This window comes from Scylla paramamosain, chromosome 16 (genome assembly GCF_035594125.1).
Source record: "Scylla paramamosain isolate STU-SP2022 chromosome 16, ASM3559412v1, whole genome shotgun sequence".
Taxonomy (NCBI): domain Eukaryota; kingdom Metazoa; phylum Arthropoda; class Malacostraca; order Decapoda; family Portunidae; genus Scylla; species Scylla paramamosain.
The window spans coordinates 22,759,031-22,771,628 of NC_087166.1; the positions used below are offsets into that span (position 1 = coordinate 22,759,031).

The 12,598-nt window shown below is 63.0% G+C and overlaps 2 protein-coding genes across 2 annotated transcripts; both read right to left on the bottom strand.

Annotated features, from left to right (window-relative positions):
- Positions 1-1,023: 1,023 nt before the first annotated feature.
- Positions 1,024-6,516, bottom strand: LOC135108216 (uncharacterized). Its single transcript, XM_064018994.1, has 4 exons — positions 5,615-6,516; positions 4,923-5,532; positions 2,477-4,789; positions 1,024-2,346 (listed from the first exon to the last, which is right to left on the bottom strand). Exons 1-4 carry the CDS (start codon positions 6,514-6,516, stop codon positions 1,024-1,026), a joined length of 5,148 nt encoding a protein of 1,715 aa, XP_063875064.1.
- Positions 6,517-6,829: 313 nt separating this feature from the next.
- Positions 6,830-12,320, bottom strand: LOC135108217 (uncharacterized). The gene is made up of 2 exons (XM_064018995.1): positions 10,663-12,320; positions 6,830-10,568 (listed from the first exon to the last, which is right to left on the bottom strand). Exons 1-2 carry the CDS (start codon positions 12,318-12,320, stop codon positions 6,830-6,832), a joined length of 5,397 nt encoding a protein of 1,798 aa, XP_063875065.1.
- Positions 12,321-12,598: the final 278 nt, after the last annotated feature.

Below are 12,598 nucleotides of genomic sequence, written 5' to 3' on the forward strand. Positions count from 1 at the left end.
AGTATGCTTCACATATCTGGGGGGGTTCCACTCATACTGCTCTTTTAGACAGGGTGGAATCAAAAGCTTTTCGTCTCATCAACTCCTCTCCTCTAACTGACTATCTTCAGCCTCTCTCTCACCGCCGCAATGTTGCATATCTAGCTGTCTTCTACCTCTATTTTCATGCTAACTGCTCTTCTGATCTTGCTAACTGCATGCCTCCCCTCCTCCCGCGGCATCGCTGCACAAGACTTTCTTCTTTCTCTCACCCCTATTCTGTCCACCTCTCTAACGCAAGAGTTAACCAGTATTCTCAATCATTCATCCCTTTCTCTGGTAAACTCTGGAACTCCCTGCCTGCTTCTGTATTTTCACCTTCCTATGACTTGAATTCCTTCAAGAGGGAGGTTTCAAGACACTTATTCATCAATTTTTGACCACTGCTTTGACCCTTTTATGGGACTGCCATTTCAGTGGGCATTTTTTTTTTATTGGATTTTTGTTGCCCTTGGCCAGTGTCCTTCCTACATAAAAAAAAAAAAAAAAACTTGTTTGTCAAACTGCAGGAGCGCTTGTTTGGAGACCTGCCAGGGAGGGTGAGGTTCTAGTGATCTAGGTGGAAGCCGCCAGGAATATGAGAAGAGAAAACCGACAGGAAACCGTCAGCAGTTGCAAGTCCTTTAATCTCTTAACTCGCCAGAGATAGAGAAGAGAAAACCGACAGATAACCGTCAGCAGTTGCAAGTCCTTTAATCTCTTAACTCTTATTGTTCACCAGCTAAGGTTGTATTTATAGCCACTTGTTAGACTGGTTAAACTCTCTCTACCTTTATTTAATTTTTATTATTAAAGGTTTATTGAGTATTATGTCAACATATACATATATACATATTGCACAAAGGAAAAAATATACATGAATGTACATAATACACAAAGCGGGCACCAGCCCGCAGGTGGGGGAGTCTTGGGTCCCGGTGGTGGGCGGTGCGGTGGCGCGGCGAGGAGTGCTGCTCGCCGGTCAGGAAAGGAGCTGCGACCTGATCAGCGGGGCGGGGGCGCTGCCCTGAGAACTCGCAGCATCAGGTCTGTGGGCGTGTGGCGGACGATGAGGGCAGCCCTGGCCTCGCGGCTGCTGAGGAGATCACCGCCTACAGGATGGGCCGGTGGTGGCGGCGTTGGTCTGAGGGCGGCGGTGGCCGGACAGGACAGTAGGTAGTGCACTAGCGGGTGGCGGCTGTGCCTCCCGCAGTGGTCGCACTCCTGCCCCCGAAAGTCGTCGTACAGCTGTTCCCTGGTGCAGTAGCCCAGCCTTACGCGTTGCAGCAACACGCCGTCTGCTCTGGGCTGCTGCTGGGAGGCGTCCAACGACTGGTAGCCAGTGGCGGAGGCGTACCAAGCTGCCTGTCTCTTCCTTGTTTCCAGCTGCCGGTGCGTGTGGCGGGCGCGCTTGGTTGCGGCGAGCCTGGCTTGCGCCCTCACTTGGCTCAGGCTGGGCGGCACATGCCTTGTCACCTGGGGGCCACTAGCAGCTCTCTTGGCGGCTGCGTCAGCAGCCTCGTTGCCTCGTACTCCCACGTGGCTGGGTATCCAGTTGAGCCTCACCCGCCGCCCCTGCGCGGCGAGGCTCTGGAGGCTACCCAGGATGGCGGTGACGAGGCCCACGTTGTCGCTGGGATACGGCTGTTGTAGAGCCTGTAGCCCCGTTCTGGAGTCGGTGTGGAGCACCACGGTGCGCTCCCGCCGGTGTTGAGCGTGCTCCAGGGCCAGCAGGATGGCCACCAGTTCTGTCTGCAGGGTGGAGCAGTGGTCGGGAGTCCTCTCACACACCTCGGCCCCTCTGGTGATGGCAGCAGCGCCCGTCTTTCCGCTGTCAGGGTCAGCCGAGCCGTCGGTGTAGTACACAACACTGTCTGGCCCGGTGACCTGCGCCATGGCCATGAAGGCGTGCTGCCGCATCTCCTCCACGGCGCAGAGCGCCTTGCTGGCGGGCAGCTGTGTGGCGGAGAACTCTGCCGCGGGTGGCTCCCACGGGGGTGGGGCGCGGAAGGTGGGGGCAGGGAGGTCCGCCTGTGGCCAGTTCTCCATGCGAGCCAGGTTGTGGGTAGCCAGCGTGCACTGCAGCAGCCACGGGTTGCGGCGGAGAGATTCGGCACCCTGCGTCCCCGCCAGCCTTAGTCTCCTCTGTGTCACTCCCTCCGCGTCACGCTGCAGCACCCTCGCTACGCGGCAGGCCGTGATCTGCTGTACCCTGGTGGTGAGGGGTACCAGTCTGGTCTCGCTCTGCATGACGCATGCGCTGGACCACCTCGGTGCCCCCAGCATGGTCCTCATTGCGGTGTTTTGTAGCACCTCGATCCGCTCCTGCTGGTTTGGAGAGAGTGCTATGAGGACGGGGGCGCTGTAATCCACCAGCGAGCGAACAGCGTGCACGTACTAACTGGCGCAGGACGGAAAAAGTGGCGCCCGCGCTGATTCGCGTCATGGCCCGCATCACGTTCAGCCTAGACTGCGTCCTCTCCCTCAGGTAGGCGGCGTGGGCTGTGAAGGACAGCCGCTTGTCCACCCACACACCGAGGTACTGGTAGGAGTTGGTCCATGCCAGCTCAACTCCCTGGACGCGGAGCTGCCAGGTTGGGTCTGCCGCCTTCACCATCATGGCCCGGGACTTCTCTGCCGAGATCTTGAGCCCCAGGTCCTGGCATTTCCCGCTGATGAGGTCGAGTGCCTGCTGCGTCCTCCTGAGCTTGTTGCCCCTTCCGGTGACGACGAGGGCGAGGTCATCGGCGTAGCTCAGCAGGACGGTGCCAGCGTGGAAAGGCAGTGCCACTAGCTGTTCCATCAGCAGGTTGAACAGTAGAGGGCTGAGGATGCCGCCCTGGGGCGTCCCGTTCTCAAGTACCTTGAAGGTCGACCTCAGGCCCTGGAACCTAACCCTGGCGCGGCGGCGCTGCAGGTAGTCGCGGAGCCAGGCCAGCAGCCTTCCTCGCACCCCTTTCCGCACGAGTGCGCCGAGGATGGCGTGAGGGCTGGCTAGCTCGAACGCCTTCTCGAGGTCGATGAAGACGATGACGGCGGGGCGGTGGTCAATTTGGGTCAGCAGGGCGAGGATGCTGTCTGCCGTGCTCACTCCGCGGGTGTAGCCGAACACATGTGGGTGAGAGGGCCCCACGCGCCACTGTAGCCGCGCGAGCACCATCCTCTCAGCCGTTTTGGCCGTGCAGCTGAGGAGAGAGATGGGTCTGATCTTGGTGGGCTCCCTCGGCTTTGGAATCGGCTGAATGTCGGCTTCCTTCCACGCGGGCGGCAGACAGCCCGCCATCCATGAGGCGTTGATGGTGGCCAACAGCGCGGCGTCCCCAGCCGGCCCAGCGTGCGCCAACATGGAGTATGGCACGCCGTCCGCCCCCGCTGCCGTGTCGCGGCCTCTCCTCCTAGCCCGCTCCAGCTCTTGAAGGGAGAAGGGCTGGTCAGTCACGTCGGCTTCCTCCATCGCCTCCCTGACAGCCTCGTCGCGGTGTGGTCGGAGCTGCTGCTGGATGCGTTGTGTCTGGGGAGGAAGCTGGTCACTGGAGCTCCGCGTGGTGAACATGGTGGCAAGCCTCTCTGCCTCCTGCTGCGGGTGCGGGTGGGCGGGCGGGCGGGGCGGGGCAGCGCCGGAGGCTGTCCTCACGCTCCTCCACAGCTGGCCTAGAGACGTGTGGTGGCTAAAAGTGGCGCACCACTCCAGCCATTTAGCCTCTCTGGCCCTCAGGGATACCTGCCGTGCGTGGGCCACCACATCCTGTAGGAGTCTTAGGTTGTTGGGGTTGGGGCGCCTTTTGTACAGTTTTCTGTGCTGGTTGACACGGTGGTTGTGCTCGCGCACCTCTTCGTTGTAGTACCACCAGTCTGTCCGGTGGCGGCGGCTCGGGGTGCACCTGGGGATGGCTGCGGCGGCTGCGGTCTGGATGGCCGTCGTCAGGTCCCTCTCCTGCTGATGTAGGTCGGCGGGCGGCTGATAGGCGGCCCACCACTCGTCAAGAGAGGCCTGAAACTTGGTCCAGTCCGCTCTCCTTATGTTCCAGCGTGGGGGCGGGCGGGGTGGGACCGGCGGGGCCACTGGGAGGGTGGTGAGGGTGGCAAAGTGGTCGCTGGTGAGGGTCGGGTGCACCTGCCACGTAGCGCCTGCCGCCAGGTCACTCGAGACCAACGTGAGGTCAAGCCTTCCTCCCCGGGTGTGGGTGGCCTCCCCTGTGTTGAGAAGGCACACGTGAGGGATTTCCTCGAGCAGCACGGCCAGGTGGCGGCCCGTTTCGTTGGCTGGGGACGGTGACTGTAGCATGGGGTGGTGGGCGTTGAGGTCGCCCGCAACCAAGAGACTGGAGTGGGAGGCGAGGGTGAGAAGCTCTCCTGCCTCCAGCTGGTGTCGCTGGCTCCTGTATACGTTGTATACCAGGAGCGGGAGACTTCCCACCTGCAGCTCCAGCGCCAGGACCTCCACTCCGTCCCCGCAGTTGACTGGGGCTGCAACCCTGCGGTGAGGGATTGTGCTCCTCACCAGCGCTGCACAGCCTCGGGTGCCCTCCGCTGTGGGGAGCGAGTGAAGGGTGTAGCCCGCCACCCTCCATTCAAAGTCGGCGGGCGTCAGTGTTTCCTGGAGGAGCACAACGTCAAGGTGCTCCTCGAAGACGGCCTGTAGGACTTGATGTCTCTTGGGTCGCAGGCCCTGCACGTTCCATTGCAGGACTCTGAGCCTGGGGGGCCCTGCAGGCTGGTCCGCGTGGGTGGCGCCCTCAGCATATCTCCTCTCCATGTTGGTGGTGAAGGTCTGGTGGTTGGAGGGAGGGGCACAGACGTGGGTCCCTCGAGTTCAACGGTGGTGGCAGGAGGCCGCACTCAGAGATGGCCGTGGCCGTCTCCTGGCGGAGAAGCGCGTCCAGATCGTCCCGCCTAGCGGAGACGTGATCAGGGCTGGCAAGCAGCTCCGCCATCAACTGCACCATCCGCGCCACGAGGCAGTTGACCACCGCGCGGGTTTCTTCGCTGAGACAGGCGGGCACCCCGTGGAGAGGATCGCTCGGGACCATGGCTCTCCTCCTCACCGTTGTCGGTGCTGGGCCTGTCGCCGCACGGGCGGGGGCGTCGCCGGGAGGGTCTCTCCCTTGTGTGCCGCTGCTCGGGTGGTGGGGCTTGGCTCGAGCATGCTTGGTAGGGGTGCTACCTGAGCGAGTGGAGGGGTGGGCGGAGGGGGTGCGGCTCTCCGTGCCTATGGCTGGAGGCTGTACCTCGGGTCGGCGGTGAGGGGGTTGCCGGTTAATCTCTTCCGGTCTTGCCGCTGGCTGGGACGGGGGTGGGGGGGGTGGCTGAGGGGGCCTGCCGCGGGACCCAAGCTGACCTGACTGGAGGTGGGGCGGGTGCAACGGGATCTCGCGCTGACCTTCCTGGCTGGCCACGTGGTGGATGCTGTTGCTGCTGGGGCTGAGCGATCTGTTGCCGGGGCTGCCCATGCGACGCTGTATGGCGACGTCGACGTTGCCGCCTTGGTGGCGCCTGAGACTGCTGTTGTTGCTGCTGGCGTGAACGAGGCATCCTACGGAGCCTCTCAGGGTACTGGGGGTTCCACGCGTGGTGGTTTTTCCCACAGTTTGGGCACCTGGCGGTGGTTGCCTCGTTGGCCTTATGGCGGGCGATGCATTCCTCCGTCGGGTGGGGCAGGCTGCACACGCCGCACCTGGCGGCATGTTCGCACCGCGCCTGCAGGTGGTTGTACCGTTGGCACCTGTAACATCTTACAGGCTCACCTTGGTAGGGGCGCAGGGAGTATCTGCCCCAGCAGCCGAGATCCAACTTGGCGGGCGGCGGCCCCACACACACAAGTAGCACCTGTCTCGTGGGCAACTTGTCCCTCCTGGAGGTCAGACGCTGGGCGGAGGTCACCTGAGGGTGAGCCTCTACCGCCTCGAGAGGCAGGTCGAGCGGGTAGCGCTCCAGCACCACCTTGTGCCTCTTTTCGCTTGGGTCGAGGAGGAGCACCCTGTTTCCTTCCTCCGCGATGCGGCGCAGGAGTGCCGTGGAATCCTCGTCCTTGGGCGTGACCACGTGCTCACCCTTGAGATTAACCCTTACCTGTATCCGAAGGGTCGGATACTCCCTCTCGAGGGCAGAGATGGCTCGGTAAGAGTTCTCGTATTCGCCCAGGCTGCCCAGCTTGAACTTGGGCCTCGGGAGCTGGTGGCGGCGAGCTCGGCTGGTCGTGACGGTAGTCCATCCTTGCTCCTCACCGCCGTCCTGCTGCTGCTGCTGCACCACGTCGCTGAAAACGGAGAGGTCGAGTGGGGCCCAGTCCGCTTCGGTAGCGTTGTCCTCCTGCCATGAAGGCTGGAGGCTGCGGGTGGCTCGCTTCGGTGAGCGCTCATCACTGCTGCTGTCCTCCAGCAGGTTACGGGCCGCTTTCTTGGGCGTGGAGCACTTTAGGGATGCTGAAGAAGAGGATGCTCTTGCCCTCTTCCCTGAACCGTTGTTCAGCACTAGCACTTGGTCACTGTTGAATGCCATGACGATTGAACGAGGCGGGAACGACACACGTGGTATTTAGGGTAGGTCAGAGGGAGCGTGGCAGCGACCACGTCCGACCCCGACCGTGGCCCAGTCGTGACTCACCTTAATTTAATTATTAAAGGTTTATTGAGTATTATGTCAACATATACATATATACATATTGCACAAAGGAAAAAATATACATGAATGTACATAATACACAAAGCGGGCACCAGCCCGCAGGTGGGGGAGTCTTGGGTCCCGGTGGTGGACGGTGCGGTGGCGCGGCGAGGAGTGCTGCTCGCCGGTCAGGAAAGGAGCTGCGACCTGTTCAGCGGGGCGGGGGCGCTGCCCTGAGAACTCGCAGCATCAGGTCTGTGGGCGTGTGGCGGACGATGAGGGCAGCCCTGGCCTCGCGGCTGCTGAGGAGATCACCGCCTACAGGATGGGCCGGTGGTGGCGGCGTTGGTCTGAGGGCGGCGGTGGCCGGACAGGACAGTAGGTAGTGCACTAGCGGGTGGCGGCTGTGCCTCCCGCAGTGGTCGCACTCCTGCCCCCGAAAGTCGTCGTACAGCTGTTCCCTGGTGCAGTAGCCCAGCCTTACGCGTTGCAGCAACACGCCGTCTGCTCTGGGCTGCTGCTGGGAGGCGTCCAACGACTGGTAGCCAGTGGCGGAGGCGTACCAAGCTGCCTGTCTCTTCCTTGTTTCCAGCTGCCGGTGCGTGTGGCGGGCGCGCTTGGTTGCGGCGAGCCTGGCTTGCGCCCTCACTTGGCTCAGGCTGGGCGGCACATGCCTTGTCACCTGGGGGCCACTAGCAGCTCTCTTGGCGGCTGCGTCAGCAGCCTCGTTGCCTCGTACTCCCACGTGGCTGGGTATCCAGTTGAGCCTCACCCGCCGCCCCTGCGCGGCGAGGCTCTGGAGGCTACCCAGGATGGCGGTGACGAGGCCCACGTTGTCGCTGGGATACGGCTGTTGTAGAGCCTGTAGCCCCGTTCTGGAGTCGGTGTGGAGCACCACGGTGCGCTCCCGCCGGTGTTGAGCGTGCTCCAGGGCCAGCAGGATGGCCACCAGTTCTGTCTGCAGGGTGGAGCAGTGGTCGGGAGTCCTCTCACACACCTCGGCCCCTCTGGTGATGGCAGCAGCGCCCGTCCTTCCGCTGTCAGGGTCAGCCGAGCCGTCGGTGTAGTACACAACACTGTCTGGCCCGGTGACCTGCGCCATGGCCATGAAGGCGTGCTGCCGCATCTCCTCCACGGCGCAGAGCGCCTTGCTGGCGGGCAGCTGTGTGGCGGAGAACTCTGCCGCGGGTGGCTCCCACGGGGGTGGGGCGCGGAAGGTGGGGGCAGGGAGGTCCGCCTGTGGCCAGTTCTCCATGCGAGCCAGGTTGTGGGTAGCCAGCGTGCACTGCAGCAGCCACGGGTTGCGGCGGAGAGATTCGGCACCCTGCGTCCCCGCCAGCCTTAGTCTCCTCTGTGTCACTCCCTCCGCGTCACGCTGCAGCACCCTCGCTACGCGGCAGGCCGTGATCTGCTGTACCCTGGTGGTGAGGGGTACCAGTCTGGTCTCGCTCTGCATGACGCATGCGCTGGACCACCTCGGTGCCCCCAGCATGGTCCTCATTGCGGTGTTTTGTAGCACCTCGATCCGCTCCTGCTGGTTTGGAGAGAGTGCTATGAGGACGGGGGCGCTGTAATCCACCAGCGAGCGAACAGCGTGCACGTAGTACTGGCGCAGGACGGAAAAAGTGGCGCCCGCGCTGATTCGCGTCATGGCCCGCATCACGTTCAGCCTAGACTGCGTCCTCTCCCTCAGGTAGGCGGCGTGGGCTGTGAAGGACAGCCGCTTGTCCACCCACACACCGAGGTACTGGTAGGAGTTGGTCCATGCCAGCTCAACTCCCTGGACGCGAAGCTGCCAGGTTGGGTCTGCCGCCTTCACCATCATGGCCCGGGACTTCTCTGCCGAGATCTTGAGCCCCAGGTCCTGGCATTTCCCGCTGATGAGGTCGAGTGCCTGCTGCGTCCTCCTGAGCTTGTTGCCCCTTCCGGTGACGACGAGGGCGAGGTCATCGGCGTAGCTCAGCAGGACGGTGCCAGCGTGGAAAGGCAGTGCCACTAGCTGTTCCATCAGCAGGTTGAACAGTAGAGGGCTGAGGATGCCGCCCTGGGGCGTCCCGTTCTCAAGTACCTTGAAGGTCGACCTCAGGCCCTGGAACCTAACCCTGGCGCGGCGGCGCTGCAGGTAGTCGCGGAGCCAGGCCAGCAGCCTTCCTCGCACCCCTTTCCGCACGAGTGCGCCGAGGATGGCGTGAGGGCTGGCTAGCTCGAACGCCTTCTCGAGGTCGATGAAGACGATGACGGCGGGGCGGTGGTCAATTTGGGTCAGCAGGGCGAGGATGCTGTCTGCCGTGCTCACTCCGCGGGTGTAGCCGAACACATGTGGGTGAGAGGGCCCCACGCGCCACTGTAGCCGCGCGAGCACCATCCTCTCAGCCGTTTTGGCCGTGCAGCTGAGGAGAGAGATGGGTCTGATCTTGGTGGGCTCCCTCGGCTTTGGAATCGGCTGAATGTCGGCTTCCTTCCACGCGGGCGGCAGACAGCCCGCCATCCATGAGGCGTTGATGGTGGCCAACAGCGCGGCGTCCCCAGCCGGCCCAGCGTGCGCCAACATGGAGTATGGCACGCCGTCCGCCCCCGCTGCCGTGTCGCGGCCTCTCCTCCTAGCCCGCTCCAGCTCTTGAAGGGAGAAGGGCTGGTCAGTCAAGTCGGCTTCCTCCATCGCCTCCCTGACAGCCTCGTCGCGGTGTGGTCGGAGCTGCTGCTGGATGCGTTGTGTCTGGGGAGGAAGCTGGTCACTGGAGCTCCGCGTGGTGAACATGGTGGCAAGCCTCTCTGCCTCCTGCTGCGGGTGCGGGTGGGCGGGCGGGCGGGGCGGGGCAGCGCCGGAGGCTGTCCTCACGCTCCTCCACAGCTGGCCTAGAGACGTGTGGTGGCTAAAAGTGGCGCACCACTCCAGCCATTTAGCCTCTCTGGCCCTCAGGGATACCTGCCGTGCGTGGGCCACCACATCCTGTAGGAGTCTTAGGTTGTTGGGGTTGGGGCGCCTTTTGTACAGTTTTCTGTGCTGGTTGACACGGTGGTTGTGCTCGCGCACCTCTTCGTTGTAGTACCACCAGTCTGTCCGGTGGCGGCGGCTCGGGGTGCACCTGGGGATGGCTGCGGCGGCTGCGGTCTGGATGGCCGTCGTCAGGTCCCTCTCCTGCTGATGTAGGTCGGCGGGCGGCTGATAGGCGGCCCACCACTCGTCAAGAGAGGCCTGAAACTTGGTCCAGTCCGCTCTCCTTATGTTCCAGCGTGGGGGCGGGCGGGGTGGGACCGGCGGGGCCACTGGGAGGGTGGTGAGGGTGGCAAAGTGGTCGCTGGTGAGGGTCGGGTGCACCTGCCACGTAGCGCCTGCCGCCAGGTCACTCGAGACCAACGTGAGGTCAAGCCTTCCTCCCCGGGTGTGGGTGGCCTCCCCTGTGTTGAGAAGGCACACGTGAGGGATTTCCTCGAGCAGCACGGCCAGGTGGCGGCCCGTTTCGTTGGCTGGGGACGGTGACTGTAGCATGGGGTGGTGGGCGTTGAGGTCGCCCGCAACCAAGAGACTGGAGTGGGAGGCGAGGGTGAGAAGCTCTCCTGCCTCCAGCTGGTGTCGCTGGCTCCTGTATACGTTGTATACCAGGAGCGGGAGACTTCCCACCTGCAGCTCCAGCGCCAGGACCTCCACACCGTCCCCGCAGTTGACTGGGGCTGCAACCCTGCGGTGAGGGATTGTGCTCCTCACCAGCGCTGCACAGCCTCGGGTGCCCTCCGCTGTGGGGAGCGAGTGAAGGGTGTAGCCCGCCACCCTCCATTCAAAGTCGGCGGGCGTCAGTGTTTCCTGGAGGAGCACAACGTCAAGGTGCTCCTCGAAGACGGCCTGTAGGACTTGATGTCTCTTGGGTCGCAGGCCCTGCACGTTCCATTGCAGGACTCTGAGCCTGGGGGCCCCTGCAGGCTGGTCCGCGTGGGTGGCGCCCTCAGCATATCTCCTCTCCATGTTGGTGGTGAAGGTCTGGTGGTTGGAGGGAGGGGCACAGACGTGGGTCCCTCGAGTTCAGCGGTGGTGGCAGGAGGCCGCACTCAGAGATGGCCGTGGCCGTCTCCTGGCGGAGAAGCGCGTCCAGATCGTCCCGCCTAGCGGGGACGTGATCAGGGCTGGCAAGCAGCTCCGCCATCAACTGCACCATCCGCGCCACGAGGCAGTTGACCACCGCGCGGGTTTCTTCGCTGAGACAGGCGGGCACCCCGTGGAGAGGATCGCTCGGGATCATGGCTCTCCTCCTCACCGTTGTCGGTGCTGGGCCTGTCGCCGCACGGGCGGGGGCGTCGCCGGGAGGGTCTCTCCCTTGTGTGCCGCTGCTCGGGTGGTGGGGCTTGGCTCGAGCATGCTTGGTAGGGGTGCTACCTGAGCGAGTGGAGGGGTGGGCGGAGGGGGTGCGGCTCTCCGTGCCTATGGCTGGAGGCTGTACCTCGGGTCGGCGGTGAGGGGGTTGCCGGTTAATCTCTTCCGGTCTTGCCGCTGGCTGGGACGGGGGTGGGGGGGTGGCTGAGGGGGCCTGCCGCGGGACCCAAGCTGACCTGACTGGAGGTGGGGCGGGTGCAACGGGATCTCGCGCTGACCTTCCTGGCTGGCCACGTGGTGGATGCTGTTGCTGCTGGGGCTGAGCGATCTGTTGCCGGGGCTGCCCATGCGACGCTTTATGGCGACGTCGACGTTGCCGCCTTGGTGGCGCCTGAGACTGCTGTTGTTGCTGCTGGCGTGAACGAGGCATCCTACGGAGCCTCTCAGGGCACTGGGGGTTCCACGCGTGGTGGTTTTTCCCACAGTTTGGGCACCTGGCGGTGGTTGCCTCGTTGGCCTTATGGCGGGCGATGCACTCCTCCGTCGGGTGGGGCAGGCTGCACACGCCGCACCTGGCGGCATGTTCGCACCGCGCCTGCAGGTGGTTGTACCGTTGGCACCTGTAACATCTTACAGGCTCACCTTGGTAGGGGCGCAGGGAGTATCTGCCCCAGCAGCCGAGATCCAACTTGGCGGGCGGCGGCCCCACACACACAAGTAGCACCTGTCTCGTGGGCAACTTGTCCCTCCTGGAGGTCAGACGCTGGGCGGAGGTCACCTGAGGGTGAGCCTCTACCGCCTCGAGAGGCAGGTCGAGCGGGTAGCGCTCCAGCACCACCTTGTGCCTCTTTTCGCTTGGGTCGAGGAGGAGCACCCTGTTTCCTTCCTCCGCGATGCGGCGCAGGAGTGCCGTGGAATCCTCGTCCTTGGGCGTGACCACGTGCTCACCCTTGAGATTAACCCTTACCTGTATCCGAAGGGTCGGATACTCCCTCTCGAGGGCAGAGATGGCTCGGTAAGAGTTCTCGTGTTCGCCCAGGCTGCCCAGCTTGAACTTGGGCCTCGGGGGCTGGTGGCGGCGAGCTCGGCTGGTCGTGACGGTAGTCCATCCTTGCTCCTCACCGCCGTCCTGCTGCTGCTGCTGCACCACGTCGCTGAAAACGGAGAGGTCGAGTGGGGCCCAGTCCGCTTCGGTAGCGTTGTCCTCCTGCCATGAAGGCTGGAGGCTGCGGGTGGCTCGCTTCGGTGAGCGCTCATCACTGCTGCTCTCCTCCAGCAGGTTACGGGCCGCTTTCTTGGGCGTGGAGCACTTTAGGGATGCTGAAGAAGAGGATGCTCTTGCCCTCTTCCCTGAACCGTTGTTCAGCACTAGCACTTGGTCACTGTTGAATGCCATGACGATTGAACGAGGCGGGAACGACACACGTGGTATTTAGGGTAGGTCAGAGGGAGCGTGGCAGCGACCACGTCCGACCCCGATCGTGGCCCAGTCGTTACTGACCTTAATTTAACAAATACATGAACATATATACAAGAAATACTGAACATAAAAAATGATTTACATAAAGATATGGACAAAGAGAGTGAATGTGTGTGTGTATGTCTGTGTGAAGAAAGGAGTAATATGATGTATAGAAAAGACGTGTAACGTATGTGTCGAAAAGCGTGCACAGA